Consider the following 19,202-nt stretch of genomic DNA (forward strand, 5'->3'; position numbering starts at 1 on the left):
GGGCAATTTCTCTTTAACCATGTTATTTGGCTTTGTTCGCCTGCATTTTCTGTACTTTATTTCCTGAAACATTTTCTCCTTTGTACTGTCTGCATTCTAATACAAATTTAGTTACAAGTAATTTTTAGATCTTATACTCTCTCAGTCAGTGAGTCAGGTAATCTTACTCGAATGTCTTTGTCTGTATTTTGCTTTTCACATGATCACAGCATTTTAGGCCTAGATAAATGTCTAAAAAGAGGTCTTAGCCTTCAGTAAACTCACTTGCCTTTGGTCTCTGTCAGTACTAGTGATATCATTACATGCAAATGCTGCTGTTACATCCAAAATACACAAATATACATGTCTCTATATTTTCCTACATTATTCTAGATATTGCTTTGGGGTAACTGTATTAATGTTTGTTTATCTGGTGGGAGGGGGGATTCAAGCCTGATTCACTGGACCTTGTGTCACATGCCTGGTCACTTTGGCAGAGATATTGCTGGGATCCCTCACTGAACACAAAGCTCTGGCCAGGAGAGAGGTCATGCATTTGCTAATTGTTTATTGGCCCAAATCATATCAATGCCTGTCAGCACTTCTCACATTCTGGGTTCAGAAATGGATGATGCATTCATGTGCATTTCTTACAAAACAATACAATGAGAATGTGTTGCACTGATTCACAATTCAATGTCCAGCGTGGAGACAGATTTCCTTTCTTTCACTAGCTTGTGATTCTGTGCTGTGCTCATTATGATGTGTTGCTTTGATGTGCATTGAGGTTTGTGATAAGAGGGCTGCACTTACTTTGATGTTTGAGATTACATTACTGCCTTCTTGATCTATTAGGCTGATGTATAATTGATTGGTGTGATGCATTCATTCATCATTCTTAACTGGCAAAATAACTTTTTAACTATAAGCTAGCGCTTCATTTTATTTTTAGCTAAGACATTTTTATGTTTCTGTGACACAGAAGATGCTATGTAGGTTTAATGGTTGTGGCTACACAATTCCACCTTTATAAGATTTATAACCTTAATAAGAGTGGATTATCATTTACTCTTCAATTAACCACACTTGTGTAGGCATGCTTTTTTAGAAACTGTGCTAGGTCAACAGGTCTAGGGATTTTTTAATTATTCCTTTACAATAAAGGAAGGGGATCCTGCAAAAGACATGACATGTTGGAGGCCTTTTCAAATTCTATTCAGCAGATGCTACATAATGCTACCTAAGTCTAAATAAAAGTGGTAAAAGTATATCATTTGAATAGATTATACTGTGAACGTTTTTATGTTATTTAGTACATGTTGATGCCTGTTTTAAAAACGTCAATTAACGGAATATATAACCTATAGGAGTGTAATAATTGGTACATGAGATCAAACAATGACGTTCTGACAATTTATTAGAGGAGTTGTTCAAATGCCTTATTTCACTCTCGAATTGCTACCTTTTGAAAAATGTGCACCACCGTCTGAAACCAAGGGAGGGTGCCATTTCGTAAACTATGAGTGTACTTCTACTGTATAATTCATTAGTATGTTTACATCAAAAACATTACACACCTTTACTTGAAAAGATAAAAAGGATCAATGAGACATAATTTCGTGGTACCCAGAATCCTTCGTGGCAGCTCTGCCTGTGGTTGCAGCGTGTACACTGGTATGTGTGTGTGTGTGTGTGTGTGTGTGTGTGTGTGTGTGTGTGTGTGTGTGTGTGTGTGTGTGTGTGTGTGTGTGTGTGTGTTTGAGTGTGTGTATGTGCGTGCGTGCGTGTGTGTGCGCACCTGCATACACGAAAGGGGATCTTCTGGCCTATTTTTATTTAAATAATATGAAAGAGAAGTTATGCAAACCTCTGCTATTCATCGTGATCACAAGGTATACAGCAAGTCGACTTTAATCTTAACTTCAGAGTAAGGTGGCTTCCTTTTAGTTGTCTTTTATGCTTTTTGCATATAACATCAGGCGCCATTAGAGTCTGATTACACCCAGATATTTTTACAGACCGAGATTAAGTTACGTCCTTTAATATTACTTAATATTCCAAACGTTTTAAAAAGCTAAAATATAAATTTAAATTTTCATTAATAAAGTGAACTAAAATAAATAAAAGTATTCAGATATAACATTAGATATAACATATATATAGATATAACATATTCATTACTCTTTAGATGGGGAATGATCACTTTTGGTAAATAAGTAATTTCGGTGTAGACCGAATATCATAAGGGTTGTTTAAAAGTTTGATACTTATTTATTGAGATATTTTAAAATATTTTGCGATCCTATTCAACATATTTAGAAATGCGCGTTAAACAGCTAATATATACCTGCATAAACTCACAGTATCTATCGATATTCATGAAGGTCCAAGTATCCTACCTGATAGCCTATATGCTGAATGTGTGTGCCTATACAATTCGCATAGCCCTTTAGTCTTCAGTTAAACGTAGCCTGAAGAATGGATAACCTGGAAAGTCGTAATAGTCTCCAAAACCAAAACACATTATGGACTATGTAACTCGGTCCTCCGAACTAAATAAAACTACATAATGGGAATACAAAAGTTATGGCCCATTCAGGACACGATTAAAACGTTTCCTTTCAACATGTGACGATCAAAGTATTTGAAACTTTAAGGTACAAAGGGCGTCAAACTCCGTTAAGTGTAATGTAAAAAGATAATCGCCTTGTACTGGGCCTTAGTGTGACCTTTATACTTCCACAGTAAGCAGAGAGGTGATAATTGGCCAATAATGGCGTTATTAATCCTAACTGTGGACTTAGTTTGAAGTTAAAATGAAGAAGAGAATAAATATCAAGCTTACTTGAGACTGAGTTCAGAACTGAGCCTGAACAACTGAGGAGAGGTTAGATCAGCTGGAAGGACATTGTTTTTCATAAATAGCGTATAACAAAGAGAAAACCATGGATGCTTCGAAGTTCTCCAACTTCACTATTGATTACATTCTGGGAGAAACGACGCAAACTCAGACACCTGGGTCGGAGATTCCAACAGCTCCGGCATCCTTCAGCGGAAAGCTTAATGCATTGAACCTGGTACCATCGTATGATTTTAATGACCAGGCCAGCGCGGGCGCAATGATGAGGTTCCAAGTGCACTGCCCAGGAATATACGACACAGCTTCTTGTTATAACACGTTACACTGTTGTGGACTGGTCAATTACTATCAAACTAACTTGAACATGAGTTGCTGTTGTGAGCAGTGTTTTTACGCACTTCCAGGTAGGCTTATGTTTAATCTACTACTGCATTAGCAGAACACATTTGCACAAAACAAATGCATATAGAATATTCTTAAATATATACATATGCCTATTTTTAATGCGCGTATATTAACGTTTATGTAATTGCTAATTATTTCTCACAGACTGCAACAAAGAAAAAAGCTGCAGTTTCCGAACAGTTCAGCAGAGGCAGCGAAACCGGATTCGAACTGTTTTCACCGAGAGTCAAACGAAACAACTGGATCAGCTCTTCAGCCTCACCGACTACCCAAGCGCCGAGGCACGAGCAGCGCTCGCAAAAAGCACCGGCCTTAGCGAAGAGACAGTTCGGGTTAGTTAATTGGTCTGTTTGTCTGTTTTGTTTAAACTCAAACTGATCATTTTTACAGTAGTGTAGTCTTTCACGAAAGATTCACAGAATACTCTCATTTTTTTGTCTTTTAGGTTTGGTTCAAAAATCGTCGAGCTCGACGAAAAATACAGAAAAGCACAAGCAGCGCAATGGGGCCTCACGCTTCATAAAAAATCATCTTCATGAAGGCGACCTGTAGTAGACCTCTGCTTTGCTTTAACCAACTTTAAATAAAGCTTACGGATTCAGTTTAACAGTGCTGTCATCTTGTCCTCAATAAAAATTCAGGTGAAATTCATAAGTTTATGCAAGCTTCTTCATTTCCTAAAAGAAATGACAGAGATACCATGTACGAAACATCAAATGTTTATTATTGGTATATCCATAGTCAGAGGAGAATTCGCACTTAAGTTATTGATGGGAATTAACATGCAAATACACTGCTGGAAAAAGAGGAGCACAATTTTATAAAGACAGCATGCAGTAGCCTAGTTAGCTAAACCAGAACTGACCCAGCATTACGATCCTCACAAATCTTTCTTAATAGTTTACATGAGTACACAAACATGGATACTGTCACCAGGTTGTCCAACTGATGCACATTAAAAAGTACATATTGAAATTATTAAAATATATCTTTTTGGACGGAGACATGTTTACAAAGTAATCATACCAAGTAAGATACACAACCCTAGATTAAGAGGATGTAGATTAGCTACTTAAAATGCTATTTTAAATATTTGATACTGAGGGAATTAGACATTCAGTGAGAGATAATTCATACACTCTGTAGCTATCTCATACACTATCTTGTCATTAAATGAAGTGAAATGTCTTCGGAAATGGAGGTCATAAGAAATAAAGAGATTTTGAGTAGCGGTGTTTTGATGAAATGTGAACATCATAAAAAGTCACTGTAAAACAATGCACTTGTTACAAAAAATGGCCAGATCCCACTAAAATCAATGATTATGCATATTATTGGTATTACTGTGTGAATTAAATTATGCACTCAATCTTAAATGCCTTTTACTAGTCTCATATCACTACAAGGCAATGTACTCACTACACAAATTGTATAGCACACATATAACTAGCAATGTGCTGACTGAAAAACAAAATCATATGATTTTTTAAAGTAGTACATTTTCATTCTTTTATTCACTGCTTTTTTGCAGCACTACAGTGCTCTTCATCAGGGTATTAAAGAGATTGCATAAGCAATTCCATATATTATTATTATAATTATTATTTTACTTTCCTCATGGTCAGCCCATAGTTCCCAGCAGACCTGGGATCATCCTATAATTTCTATAATGCTGTCTGTGATAAAAAAGGTGTCATTAAGAGAATGACTCCAAAGCAATTTAATTACTTAAGGACAGAGAGTGACTGGATCTTATCTCCCTCATGCTGTGTTTAAGTATACACAAATACCATCCATAATCACATAGCAAGTTGACATAGATTAGATATTGCTGTTTTTACTTAAACACTTGTTAACACAGATATAATCACATACATTTTTGAATTTTAGAGGTGCTGAAGTAAAACATTCACAAAATTGGTTAACAAAAAAAAATTGAAATGAGATATAGAAAGAGAGAAGGGCTGGTAAGTAAGTACATCAGCCACTGTACTATAGAGAATAGTATTGTTGGGTGACCTGCTTTAGGATTAATGCAAGTTAGGGATATAATTATTCTTGTAAATTAGTTTCATCTATAAACCTAGCAAAAAAGACAGAAATGTGTTTTATTTTGTAATTTGTTTCAATGTTAAAATGAATTACACAATGCAGAATGAGGTGATTGATTTGACTTATTGATTATAACTTAGGCCTTCTACGATTAGGCTGAAGATGACATTTCTCTTGTCTTACGTCTATGTGAGTAATGGCACAGAATCTCATGAGATTATAAAACTAACCTCATCTTCAGACTTTTGATGCAAAGGAAAATTACTAATCAGCACAAGTGGGAGATATAGAACTTCACGCACTATCAATATGCACATGCCTGCACCTTGTCATGCGGAGGGGATGCCAGTACAGCTATAATCCACACTGGCATTCAGAATGATTAGAATATAAACAAGAAAACCCTGTATTGTTTTTTTTTTTAGTTTTTTTTTTTTTTTGCTGTCTTCCTGGTAATTCACAATAATTTCAGGTTACATGTATTTTGCATTTATTCCTACTATGATATTCATTTAATGGTCAGTGGTGGGAGAGGTCACAAGGTTATCTGGCAACATATTTGAGACAGACACTAACCTTCTACATATAAGCATGTTGTGAGACAACTAATGAAAAAGGCATTTTAAAGCATTGTTTCTCACTGAATATTGACATTAAGATAGAGTGCACACGCCAGCAGAAGTCACAATATACTTTGGACTAATCTCGGAAAAGGTGTTTTTCTAAAACAAAATCACACAGGCCAAGCACACAAGAACATTTAATGGAATGTTTTTGGAGGATTAATTTTAGGGGTGATTTTTTTACAACCATGTAAATGTTATCTAACTAAGAAAAGTTCCATGCTAATGAATGGCTTTTGTTAGGGTTATTTTTCCCTAATTCAGAATTCCAGAAACACTGTTTGTTCTTTTGTTTAACAAACGGAATGCAGGACAATAATTGCAAGGCACTAGTTTTTTGCTGTTGATCTGCAGTCAAAGGGGAAATTGAGGAATCACACAGTTGTGCCTTTGCCAGTCTGTGTGACTTTCAGAGAAAAGCACATACCAATGATGTATGGACAGTGAGAAGGGGAATGTTTGCCACTGAGTGAGAAGGGGGTTGGTGGTTTAGGATTGCATTTCCGCACGGAGCATCCAGGGGAACCAACAACAGAAGAGCAACCTGCTGAAACAAACATACAGGTCACAGGTCATAGGTGTGAGATTTTACTTTAAACATACGTAATTTTTTACAAATTCATTCCAGACAAACATACCTGGATATAGAACTCTCAGACGTGATGTCTTTGGGAGACCTCACAGCATTGAAGTTCCGCTTTGGCTGGGACACTGAAGAGTAATACAAGAGTAAATCATCATGGATGATAAAATTCCTTACTGGTGTCAACCATTTCAAATTGCTGAAAGCATATAACAGATAAATGCTGTAGTAGTATTAAAACATTTTATATTGAAATTTTCTATGCAGTCTGATATTACAAATATTACATAAAAATAACATGTGTTATATACCTTACCCAACATTGGTGGGGGCAGTAAATATTTGAAATAATTTAAAATCTGATATGCATTTTTCTAACATGCACAATTAATGTTCAGGAAATGGCGTGTAAAGCTGGTGGGATTTGTGCTAGTAACAACTACACTTCATATGAGAAGCATGCTTCCCCTTAAAATAAGCTAAGCAGAGATATATGACCTGTGGGAAAGAGCCTAGATCATGGTCAGCACTAAATGATCATGCTCCTTATACTTACTAGTCACCTGGTGGACTTTCTTCACCAGTGTCCCCTCACCCTGGGAATCCTTTGGGCCTCCAATTCTGCAGAATAAAAATGACAACATGCCTTATTTTGTTATCACACCAATAATAGCATTTGAACTATTATTAACTATTATTATCTGTTTAGTCTTGTCAAATCTAACCTAAAGCCTAGGTCACTGTGACCTTTGATCTTATCTGAAGGGGTCACTGCCTTTCATATGCCTCAGAATTATACAGCTTAGAACTGGTGAAGGAGAGCACAATGCAGCTACAGGATCAGATGAAGTTTGATCACAGTACATGCTATTTTTGTTACCTTTGAACTCGGGACGGTGGGGCAAACACTCCGTATTTGGGCAGGCAGGTGAAGTAGCGGACCCCGAACACAGAACCATCATGCTTCCCTGTGGGCTGCTCCAGTTCCACTCCAAACCAGTAGCCTGCATAGAAACCCCACCGACCCAGACAGTGATCAGCATACTCCTATGAATGTATCTCCCAGCCATGGACAGAGAGACCACTGCACCTATGGCATTTAGCTGATGCTTTTATCCAAAGTGACTTACAATTATGACTGCGTATAACTTGAGCAATTAAGGGTTAAGAGCCTTGCTCATAGGCCCAACAGTGGCAGCTTGGCAGTGGTGGGGCTTGAACCAGCAACCATCTGATTATAAGTCAAGTACCTTAACCATTGTAAGTTGTAATTTATACATTTTTGGAACCACCTTTGCGCTCAGTACTCAGCTGCCTTGTGCTCTGTGTATGGAGTCTCAACCCTTGATGACCTCTTTCATGAATGACCTGGTTTGGACTACTATGCACACTATGAGCTACCAGCTTCTGAGTACATCAGTGATGCTAGAAATGTGATTAAAACTTATGTTTGACCTCAAAACATAACGTGGTGTCTTAGGTACAACTATACTCCATACTTAACAAGGTTGTTACTGATTGTATGCTTGGGTGGTGAAGATGATGATGATGATGATTAGATTGATACCACGTTAATGCTCGTGCTTTTGCCTGATTTCTTGATATGTCTTCTACCTGTGCTTGCAATAAACATACCTGGTGCAAAATCTGTTTTCCCGTAAAAGCGGACGATTCCTTGTTTCTGTCCGGCCACCAGAACTTGGTCTCCCACTTCAACTTTGACTCCATCAGGATCCAGACTGCCCACTGACAAAGACTTTTTCCTCATAACTAGTAAGTTTTGAAAAATAGATGTATTAAAGGGAAATGTGTTTGGTTAACACATGTTTAAAGGTGAGTTAAATTATCTGATAGGTCTTAGGTTTCACCTCTTACCTACAGCAGTACATCAGAAGCAATATCAAACATCAGTAGGGACACACTGACAGGAAGTGGGTTTGTTACTCACTTTTCTCACGATCCTTCTCCTTCTTCTCTTTCTTGATCTTGCCAGTGACACGGGAAAAGTCCATGCGAGGGGTTTTGGGTGTGGAGGTAACTGAGGAGGGGGTTTGATCGACAGCTTTGCTGATCTTGGACACTGGGGCAAAGATTCCTACAAAGAAAACAGCATAGTGAATAAACCCCACCCCCACAAATAGCATTTACTGAAAAGTAAGACATCCATGTTGTGAACCTGTACATTAAAGGGATGTGAGTGAAGCACAGATCAAGATGCATACCCAGTTTGGGTGGGCAGATGAAGTAGCGGACTCCTCCCACGCTCCCATCATTTTTGCCCACGGGCTCATCCAGCTCGATGCCCACCCACTGGCCACTGGCAAACTCAGTGGTGCCACAGAAACGGAGGGTGCCCGTCTGATGAAGAAAGACAGGCTACATAAACATGGATACATGCAACTGGACTAAAAACATTCTCCATGATGCTGGAACTCCAGCTTTTAACTTGGATGGGAGGCATATTATGATTCTCTTATCATCTCATAGTTATTACAGTTAAAAAAAAAAATCTGTTAATTTGTTGATTTCAAATGTATACACACACGTATATCCATGGTTCTCACATCTTTTGTATATACCCTCGTGCACTGGGGTTGCTTGTGTAGTAGCATTACAACAGTCCAACCGACTCTTGTCCATGAGTGTTTTGTATGTGTTCCAGTAGTCCTCTTTTCATTGCCCTGGTCCCCCAGCATCTGACACAGATATCTTGTTTTTAACAATAATGCCTCATTGTTAGTGAGGGGTAGCATTAAGGACCAACATCCACAAGTGGCAAGTGCTATCACAACTTGAGATTGTTATGGCAAAGGGGAGCCAGGATGACAGGTCAGAGGGGGGATATCATCATCATCGTCATCCCCACACCATGAACTTGGGAACCAAGACCCAATGAGTCCATGCTCAATAATAAAGCTGATGACCTGAAACTGAAAACCATGTCTAAGCTGAGCAGACTACCAAGATGTAGTAGATGATCGAATGAAGTACCTGAAAGATGTGAATAAACAATGTCTGTGATATATGCAACAGTGATATTTGAACACCACGGAGAAGGATATCTTGAAAGGAGAAGTCTGAAAACTCTTAGAAATCCTGAAGAGAGAGGATGTTCTCCCATTCAAAGTATACACCCAGTGGCAGTGGCATAACAATAATAACACTGATATTCATACTGCTAGTAACCATAACACTAGCAGACAGCCAAGAAAGGGTCTCAAGCATGAAGAACTGTAAAGCTGACAAAGCCAATTCAATGATTCAACACATGGATCCTGGAATGCTTGAGGCTGTATATCAAGAACTTGATCAAGGCCAACTTTAAGTCAACAGCATGAGTTTACCAAGGAGATTCCCTGTTCTCGCTGCTTTGCCTGAACCCCATCAGTGGCTACGGATACCAGCTACAGAATGGATCAACCATGAGCCACATCCTGTACATGGATGCCAGAAGTAACTGAGACATCAACTCACCAATCCATCTCACTAAGACAGCAACAACAGCAATGACATCGGAATGTCTTTCGGACTGAATAAGTAGATAAGGTCATATGTTTACAAGGAGAGTAAACATACAGAACAGAGGGCAGCTGGGCAAATCCCACAGGCAAATGGGAATCATGAAGAGGCTACAAGGAAAGCAACTACAGCCAAATACCTACAAAGAGTGAGGCAAGTCCTGCTGAATGGGAATCAGTCAGCTGAATGGGAAAAAAAGATCCGAGCTACCCCGCTGGCACAAAAAGCTGGCCTAAGGATGAGATAGAAGCCACTGAGATCAAGACAATGCATGGAAGTTTTCATCCCAAGCACTTTGAGACCGTATACTAAGAAAGGGGGGCTGAGGACTAGTGAGAGTCAGAACCACTATCTGGGATGAAACAAACAAGATCCAGGAATACACCAGGATAATGACCCCAAGTGACAAAGTGCTTAGTGAATACCTCAGACAGCAGAAACCTGAGGACAGTAGAAACCCTACGAGAATGGAAAAGAGGAGGAACAGAGGAAAAACCCCTGTACGATACTGACCACTGGCAGATAGTGGAAGTGGTTGATATGGAGAAATCCTACCAATGGGATTGAAAGACAGCACACAGGCACCAATCATGGCAGCAGTACAGGAACAAGTGCTAAACATGAGATCAGTAGAGGCTGGGATCTATCACACGAGGCAGGACCACAGATGCAGACTATGCAAAGATGCCCCTGAGACAATCCAGCACATAATAGTGGGATGCAAGATATTAGTAGTCAGGTTGTTCATGTAAAACCATAACCAAGTGGCTGGCATAGTGTACAAAAACATCTGTGCTGAGTATGGGCTAAGTGGAATATACCCCTAAAGGTGGTGGAAAATGACTGTGCTAAGACCCTGTGGGACTTCCAGAAACAGACAGACAAGATGGTAATGGCTAACCAATCAGACATAGTAGTGGTAGACAAACAATAGAAGAAGGCCATAGTGATAGGTGTGGCAATCCCAAATAATAACAACATAAGGAAAAAGGAGCATGAAGGAAGAAAAGATGTGGGGGGGTAAAGCAACTGTGGTTCCCATAGTAATTGAAGCACTAGGGGTGGTAAACCCCAAACTGAGAGAATGGCAGTCCTGGGAACAGCCAAGATACAATGCAGGACTCTCAAGCTCCTAGGCCTTTGGTAGAGGACCTGGGTGTGAAGGAAAAAGTCAGCCCAGAGGTCAAAAAAAAAAAGTAAAAAAAAAAATTAATAAAATATATATATATATATATATATATATATATATATATATATATATATATATATATGGGAATAAAGCAGCTTGTTTCGGTCGTAAAATGCTGTATTCTTGCTACTGCTATTCTTCTTTTCACTGCTCCTCAGCTTTCATTAGTAATACCCTGTTAGTGCTTTGTGCTCACCCCAACCCACCTTCATGTCGTCGAGCAAAATACGGTCCCCCAGTTTCAGGCCAAGTGAAGACAGCATGAGGTTGCCGGGGATGTTGTCGTAGTTGGGTAGAGTTACACGTGGCAGATTGCAGCTGAGCGGCACGGCGTCCAGCAGCAACTGCTTGAGCTCCTTGGCCACCATGGCTGCCTCTGCCTTGTCCAGACTCATGTCCATGGGGTCAGGGACAACGTCAGCTGGGCCCTGGCCCTTATCATTCTGGGGAAAAACAGCAGAAAATGATTAGTGTGGTGGAAACATCGTTGCCGTTGGCACTAAACAGGAATATAGTGGATAGTGGATAAAATGAGATCTTGGGCCCACTGGCTCCTGGGTCATACCCGGACAGTGGGATTGGCTCCATGCTCCAGCAGGCATTTGACAGCTCCCAGGCATAGGTTGGAGGCGGCAATGTGAAGAGCAGTGCCATGGTAGAAGTCACTGCAAGTGGAGTTGAGCACTGTGCAGAATTTAAAAAAAGGCCTCTTAGCACATTTACCATCTCCTGATGATCAAAAATCAGAGGAAATCAACTAGATTCACATTCTACTAGAACTTCCCGGACGTGCTCAGAGCTGTAAAAGACAACGCTGCGAAGGCAGTAGCTAGCAAATAATTCATCCACCTCGATTCCCACCCACTGGCCGCTGGTAAACTTGGTGGTGCCACAGAAATGGAGGGTGCCCGTTTGATGAAGAAATACAGGCTACATAAAGATGGATACAAGCAAATGGACTAAAAACTTTGACTCTGGAACCCAGCTTTTAACTGTGAAGTAAAGAAAATTATATGACACTCTCACCATCTGAAACATAGTCAGTTTTAAAAAAAAATGTTAACAGACTTGATCTTCACTCCTTTTGCAATATGTTTTTGTTTTTTTTGTTGTTTTTTTTAAATTAAATCTTTCAGCTCACCTCCTGCACCAGACTGAACAACCTTAAGGTCAATGAAATTAAACCAATGGACCCATTAGAAGCTATGATTGAAAGATGGGATAGCTGTTACATTACAGGTGATTGTAATTAGAGACTTACAGGTTTATTTCTGCAATACCTGCATCAATATCAGCTTTTTAATGATGTGTGATTTTTGTTAGGTTTATATGTTGACACTATGACAGCTTGATTCTATTGCTTGAGATGTGAAGAAAACACTGCCAAAGGTAGCAAATCAATGGCCAGTTCTGTTCTGAAATCTTGGGGAGAGAGATCAATGCAGTGTTAATGAAATGGGACAAGTGTGTGTGTGTGTGTGTGTGTATGTGTGTGTGTGTGTGTGTGTTTGAGTGTGTGTGTGTGTGTGTGTGTGTGTGTGTGTGTATGAGACTTTGTAAGACGCAGAAAGGTTTGAGTCATGGAGTTTAACAATTTCTGAGAATTTACCACAGCACAGCCAAGTCCAATAAAACACCTGGATGGGTTCCACAGTGAAGCAGTAAGAATGAGTCAAAATGCCATCCAACTGACTAGCTCCAGTTTTGTGTGTTTGTACTCACCTCTGGGCTTAGAAGCTTTGAGCAGAACCCGGATGAGTTCGGGAACATCAAAGTAAGCTGCATAATGCAGTGCGTTCATGTTGGTCCAGCGGCTGCGCAGACTCACGTCTGCATCTAGAGCAAGCAGCTGATTGGTCAGCCTCAGGGCTGCCTCGGGGTCTCCTGGCAATGGACACACAAGGAGCCATTAACCCAAAAATGCAGTATTAGCTTGCATGATATTGCAGATAGTTTTCCACTGTCATTATTTCAATTACTTTCTGTATTAGGAAAATATGACAGTAAGCTGTATGTATTCATAATATTCATAATATTCCAGGCCCTTAAAGATGCAAACAATAACAAAATTTACAAAATAACACAGTATGCAGTACCAGTACATTATGCAATAAAATGGCTAGTGATGGATAACTGACAAAGCGTTGTCTGCACTTCTGGCTTATAATTCTACATTAAGACCTTTAATTGACCAGTAACGCTTAAAACAAACAGTCAAACGAACAAGAGTTTGGATTGATAAAGAACTACTACAGTACAGGGTAAAGAGAATGAAACTTAGGCCAGTCACTCACCTACTCCATGTGCTCCTGCTTTGCAGCTATAGTGCAGGAGTGTCATATCTGTCAGCCCATCACGATCATTGACATGACAACCGCGCTTTAAAATCTGTAAGACAAGAAGATATATCAGTGTTTTTGGAAAAGACTGAATGGATTGGCAAGGAATCAAAAGAGGAAGAGAGGAAAATTATGTTGCTGCCTTGAGAATGAGCACTTCCCTGAATAACGGTCATGCTTGTAATAATAGGTTGAATAATGAAAGATAAACTAGCAGTCAAGTGTGGAGATTTAATTTCACTTTAAATGGGGTGGGGAGTGGGGAAAACAGAAAACTTCTTAAGAGCAATTGCTGAGGGGGACACCAAATGTGCCGACAAATGTATTAAGTGTATGGCAGCCGTGTTAGCTGCAAGGTAATGCAGGGAATAAAACACTCTAGTTATAGTTGTGAAATTGTTTTCTTCTGTTGAGTGGTAGAAGTAAAGAATCATGTCTAGCATGTCCTTAGTTTTAAGGTAACATTTGCAACGTAGCTACTTACTGGAGGTCAGCCACCAGTGACATACATCTTTTCTCCACAGACAATTGTACTGAGGACTAATGCTTGTGGGGGTTTGGGTGATGGTAGTCAGTAGACTGTGAGGCTTATGAAGGGAAGGCAACCTTTCAAAATTTAAAACAAATTGTTTTGCGTCTATAATTAGCACAGGTTCTTTCAATGCAAATTATGATATTTAAAATTATATCATTATGTTTATAATGATATAACGATATATACTGTCCCCTCCATAATTTCTGCCACTGCTAGCAGTTGTTTACTGATAGATGAAAGGGGAAAGTAGTTTTGCTGACTCACTCTGCTGTATCAGTTCCCACACCACTTTCCATCAGCCTCTCAGGGACTTCCACTGAGAAAAGGCAGCCATTTTGTGTGTGTGCTTTTGTGGGTTTATGGTACTAGCAGAATAAATATGAATACCAGATAAAAAGTGAATCATATGGTATTTTGAGCATTGTTGAGACAGTATGACTCAGTGGACTGTTTCTTGGCTACAGAAAGGTAGAGAGACTTACTTCCCTCACAGATTTGACAAAGAAGCATGATTTAGAAGACTCAATTGAGAGTTTGGTCAGGTGAATGGAGGAGGCTCATCTCCGTAGATATCAATCCCTGCAGCCAGAGAGTCTCTAGAGATACACAGCAAGAACACCACCAAACATCCCTAGCCATGTCCCAGTTTTGAGTGTGTGTGTTTCAGAGAGAGATAGAGAGAGATAGAGAAAGATAGACAGACAGACAGACAGAGATATGAGCTGTAAAATGATATCTAAAACTTGGAGCCAACAACCATATCTCAAACTGCTGCCCTCTTACTATAATGGGAAAGCTGAATCTGTCTCTCCTCAGATCGACAGAGTGAGAGGAAGTAGATCATTGCTTCCATCTAGAGAGCTGGGCCAGTTATCCAAAATTTTCAATGGAGAACACTAGGGTACACAAATTTATTCAAGGTACTTTTTAATCTATATATAGGAAAATTGTCCATAGAATTAGAACCTTCCAAAAACAGAGCAATGCAATGGTCCACATTTCTGCATGACATTAATGACTAATACTTCAGAGAATATGCTGTTATATACTGAATGCCGATGCAGAACATGAGAAAAATTCCCCTGCCTTGTGAAAGCAAATCACTGAATCTTTACCCATTTTACAACCCATGTTAAGAAAACATGTAATTACAGCAAGGGAAATTTTATAGAAAAAGGCCATAATGCTGAATAAGATATAGCTCAAATTTCCTAATCTGTCTGTCAAAAGAACACTTCATTCTCACTTTTCTTTTGCTATTCGTCAAGCACTGTCATTATTTTCTATTGTTCAACAGTTAAACACAACATGCACCTGTAAGAGACTACCAGGGACTGCGCCACATGACACTACAAACCACATTCTGCACAGCATCAGAAACCTGATTCCTCCCAACAGCCCATTCTAGCTGTGTGAAAAAAAAATCAATACATCTCTCCTTGTGCTGCCATTTGATAGCAAACAAACTTGGCTTTGCAGAGAGGGACCTTTCACAGATTAAGCCAGAAAGGCCACAGGCTTTGTCAGTTAAACAGTGAACAAGCAAACAATGAGGCTTTAATGCTTTAGTTTGCCAAGATGGTCTCCATCCTTTATTCACCTGACTGTTCTAGAGCTATTGTACCACTACTGCAAAGGTGAGTGTCATTGGCCTTTAGTTTTGTGCAATACAAACTCAATTCAAGGCAACAGTGCATGTAATTGACAACGTGAACAGCAAAATACAGGCTACACCAGCAGTATGAAAACACTGAGTAGAAATTAATCAAAGATGAAACCATGATCAGCAAATGCAACAAATGCAAAACATGACAAGTGTTATAGAAGTTATATCCTCCATATATCATTTATATACATTCAGTTTTTGATTTTGGAAAAACAATACATTTGCAACATTTCCCTTCACCTGGGTTTTTGGCATTTGGTTTTACTTGCTGCAGAGGTTTTTTTTATTTCTGTTCTGTTTTAGCTCCTCATATACCTAGCCCAAGTAATCAAGGGCTGCCAAGTTTTTCATGACCAGGTCAAAGAATTTTGAGAGATGAAACAGAGTAAATATGTAGACTGGCTAGCAGGCAGCAAGGACAGTGATGAGAAATTTTACCCTCCATATTGGTGTCTCACCTCTTCACCGATGATGTCAATCTTGTGCTGCACCTGTGGGACCCACTGCCGGATAATGGCAAAAAGCTCAGGGATGGTGGTGTGGGGATCCATGAGAATCTCCAAACACGCCGGGTCATTCGGATCAAAGAACGTGAATGCTGAAACAGCGATTGAATTAAATACTTGATACAGCAGGATTTTCACTGACAAAGAGTTCTTTCAACTGAGTGTTTATAAATATTACAAATGAACAGTGGCTGATTATGTAAACCCTTCCTTTATCTTAATGACTTAGATTTGTCTTATTTCTCATTATTCAGTAGTCTGAGTTTTAAAAAATGGATCTACAGGTTTCAGGTTTCTTTGCTAAGCATTTCTTTAGAGATGAAATCAGGTCAAGACACGCACCATAGTCTTTGGGGAGTGGAGCCTGGGCAGATGGGTGAACGATGGGTTTCTTGCGAGATTCATGGACAAGGCTCGTGAACTCAGAGATAGTCTGGGTCTCCTCTACCTCAGCACTCTCTTCTTTAGTCATCGTAATTTATGTGACTGTGGGCCTGGAAAGAGAATGTGCATTCAGTTGGGCAGCAAGCTGACACAGTCATTACTAAATCAGTTAGTGGTGATGCCACATAGGTTCCCTCAGATACCTTCCATGTCTGACATTGAAAACAAAAATAGAAAATCAAAAATACCTTTCATTAGATCTACCAAAGGTATCGCAAGGAGACAGCACACACTAGCAAGCTCAAATGTCAGAAAATGTGAACAGGAAAATGCGAACAGAATTAAAGGAGGCACCAGACTACAAACAGTTTATTTTGACATTGTTATTATTATCTTATCTTCTATAAGTGCTTACATTTTTGGCAGTACTAAGCCTTATTCATTGTCTGTTTTTGCCTGCTTTAGGTAATTGACTTCCCATGGGCCATTGGGGCTGTATTTCCAGAATTTAATGCGTGGTCAGCTTGCCACTTTTATAGTGCTACTTTGTCAGTGATAGTGGAGTCAGAGCAATGAACATGCTGTGTGATCACAGGTTGGCTTTACACAGTCTATTTATTATTTTGGGTTTTCATAACTCTTGCAGTGGCAATCATGAAGTGGGGTGGAGTCATGCTACAGTTGGTTAATGCAGAAAAGAGCAATGAGCACAACACCAGCCAGAACCTTGCAAACAAGGTTTAGTGTTTTCTTTTTTTTAAAGAAGACTGCATAAGATTTCTTCTGCATAAGATTTCTTCATTGTCAATTGTAAAATTATGCAACTACAGTAGGCTATAACAAAAATGTTTAACAGAAAAGAGGTCTTTAATGAAATAGTAAAGAGGTGTATATAAGTATATAGCATATAATTAAGAGGTCTATATAGGCAAATACCCTTTCTGAACCTTATGATGTTTTATAAACATCAGCAGTAGTCATAAACTTTCATTCTGGCTCTTAGGGGTGGGGGTGGGGGTATTTGAAACAGAGGAAAGACGTTAAAAAATTTTATCCCCCCCCCCCCCTTTTTTTTTTTTTGCTCAGTGGTCTACATCTACATAACAGACATTAATGTTCATATAGGTATCCCAGTTTGAAAATGTTGTATGCCAATAAAATGTTTAATAATATTCATTTACTCTCACCCTGCAACTTCATGTTTACAAGGCCATAGCCATTTAATACTGGCACAATAACAGGCCCTTAGCCTTTACCTAGGTAGTGCGTTTTCACACCACCACCATCATCACCACAACCAATAATAATAATAATAATAATAATAATAATAATAATAATAATAATAGGTTAATCCTGAACAACAGTAGTCTAACCTTTAGTTTTACTTTTTTTTAAAAGATTCATCTAAAAAAGAAATGCATATGTAACGGATTTTTCATTAATTCTTTGTGTTTTAGGCTTTTTATGTGACACAAACGACAAAAGAGATAAAGATGCATTAGCATTGGAATAGTTAGTTTAACTCGGCGCTATCGTAAGTGAAGCATATGCTAAGCGTGTAGGGAGTAATCACACCAGAGAAACGCCCATAAGCTCAGTTTTGTCTTGAAGAGGAGTCTACCTGATATAATATACAGCTCAATATTAGTCATCACGCTAAAGACATTATTTATATTTATACCATAAACCTGAAAATCGCAGCGCACTAAAACTGCGTTTTATGTCTAGCTCGTCCGTCTTCATTTCTCTATGTCAACAACAGAACATGGATGCTCCTATCGCGTAGGCTAATGGAAACAAAAGCATTGTCATGCCACAGTAAAACACGTTTACTGTCTACATAGCGAAGAAGCAATGTTACGGTGAAATAAGCACTGACATACCTGATAACAAGCCACAAAACCCAGACCTTCGTTTCTCTCTTTAATCAGTTTTTCCTTCTGCTCTGGATCTTAGAAAAAAACGTACAGAGGATGAGAAGACGACGGTGGATGGAGCTGCGCCTCGTCCTTTTCCCTGCCTGCGTCACGTCTCTGACTCATGCCTGGACCACTCTCCTCCAAGCTCCATTCACATCTCGCTCTGCGCAACCAAGCTTGACACTCATTCTAGAATTCTTTGGGATACACTGCATCTGCTGTTTTCAGTTTGAGATATTGCATAGGAGAATAGTGCTAAATAGTTTGTCACTATATTTGTCACTATACTGATCCACTTTTTGAACAAGTGTTCTCAAAATACTTTCAGATAGACTTCCAACAAACACAGACTTCCTTACCACAAAGACAATGTAATTCATATCAAAATGAGACATGCAACCAAATAATTGTTTTAGAAAATTATAATTTTCTCAATTTATCGAATTATTTTAAAATGTATCATAATTCAATGCAATTCTAAGTCAGTATATATGTCATGCAGTGTATAGATACAAAGGAACAAAACTTAACAGAATATATAAATCGTTAGCATATAGTAGCCGTAGCCTACAGTCTTTGGCGGGACATTACAATGCATAAGGTAAATGTCTCTGTGGTTGCATATGTAGTATGCCCTCGCTAA

At 39.0% G+C, this 19,202-nt stretch overlaps 2 protein-coding genes across 3 annotated transcripts; one reads left to right on the forward strand and one right to left on the reverse strand.

Moving 5' to 3' along the window:
- Nucleotides 1–2,863: 2,863 nt before the first annotated feature.
- Nucleotides 2,864–3,877, forward strand: dharma. The gene is made up of 3 exons (XM_027032498.3): nucleotides 2,864–3,243; nucleotides 3,389–3,576; nucleotides 3,690–3,877. Exons 1-3 carry the CDS (start codon nucleotides 2,925–2,927, stop codon nucleotides 3,765–3,767), a joined length of 585 nt encoding a protein of 194 aa, XP_026888299.2. The 5' UTR covers nucleotides 2,864–2,924; the 3' UTR covers nucleotides 3,768–3,877.
- Nucleotides 3,878–3,947: 70 nt separating this feature from the next.
- clip3 (CAP-GLY domain containing linker protein 3) lies at nucleotides 3,948–18,682 on the reverse strand. Of its 2 annotated transcripts, none has more exons than XM_027032502.3 (14): nucleotides 18,524–18,682; nucleotides 16,599–16,750; nucleotides 16,209–16,348; nucleotides 13,505–13,598; nucleotides 12,933–13,094; nucleotides 11,776–11,894; nucleotides 11,417–11,653; nucleotides 8,725–8,860; nucleotides 8,451–8,597; nucleotides 8,138–8,272; nucleotides 7,383–7,506; nucleotides 7,059–7,123; nucleotides 6,558–6,630; nucleotides 3,948–6,463 (listed from the first exon to the last, which is right to left on the reverse strand). In XM_027032502.3, the coding sequence occupies exons 2-14, from the start codon at nucleotides 16,726–16,728 to the stop codon at nucleotides 6,409–6,411; spliced, it is 1,617 nt and encodes a 538-aa protein (XP_026888303.1). In that variant the 5' UTR covers nucleotides 16,729–16,750; nucleotides 18,524–18,682; the 3' UTR covers nucleotides 3,948–6,408. The 2 variants fall into 2 exon arrangements, with proteins under 2 accessions (XP_026888303.1, XP_035390355.1); XM_035534462.2 differs by having other exon boundaries at nucleotides 3,948–6,466.
- Nucleotides 18,683–19,202: the final 520 nt, after the last annotated feature.

This window comes from Electrophorus electricus, chromosome 17 (genome assembly GCF_041902795.1).
Source record: "Electrophorus electricus isolate QZ-2024a chromosome 17, ASM4190279v1, whole genome shotgun sequence".
Lineage (NCBI taxonomy): Eukaryota > Metazoa > Chordata > Actinopteri > Gymnotiformes > Gymnotidae > Electrophorus > Electrophorus electricus.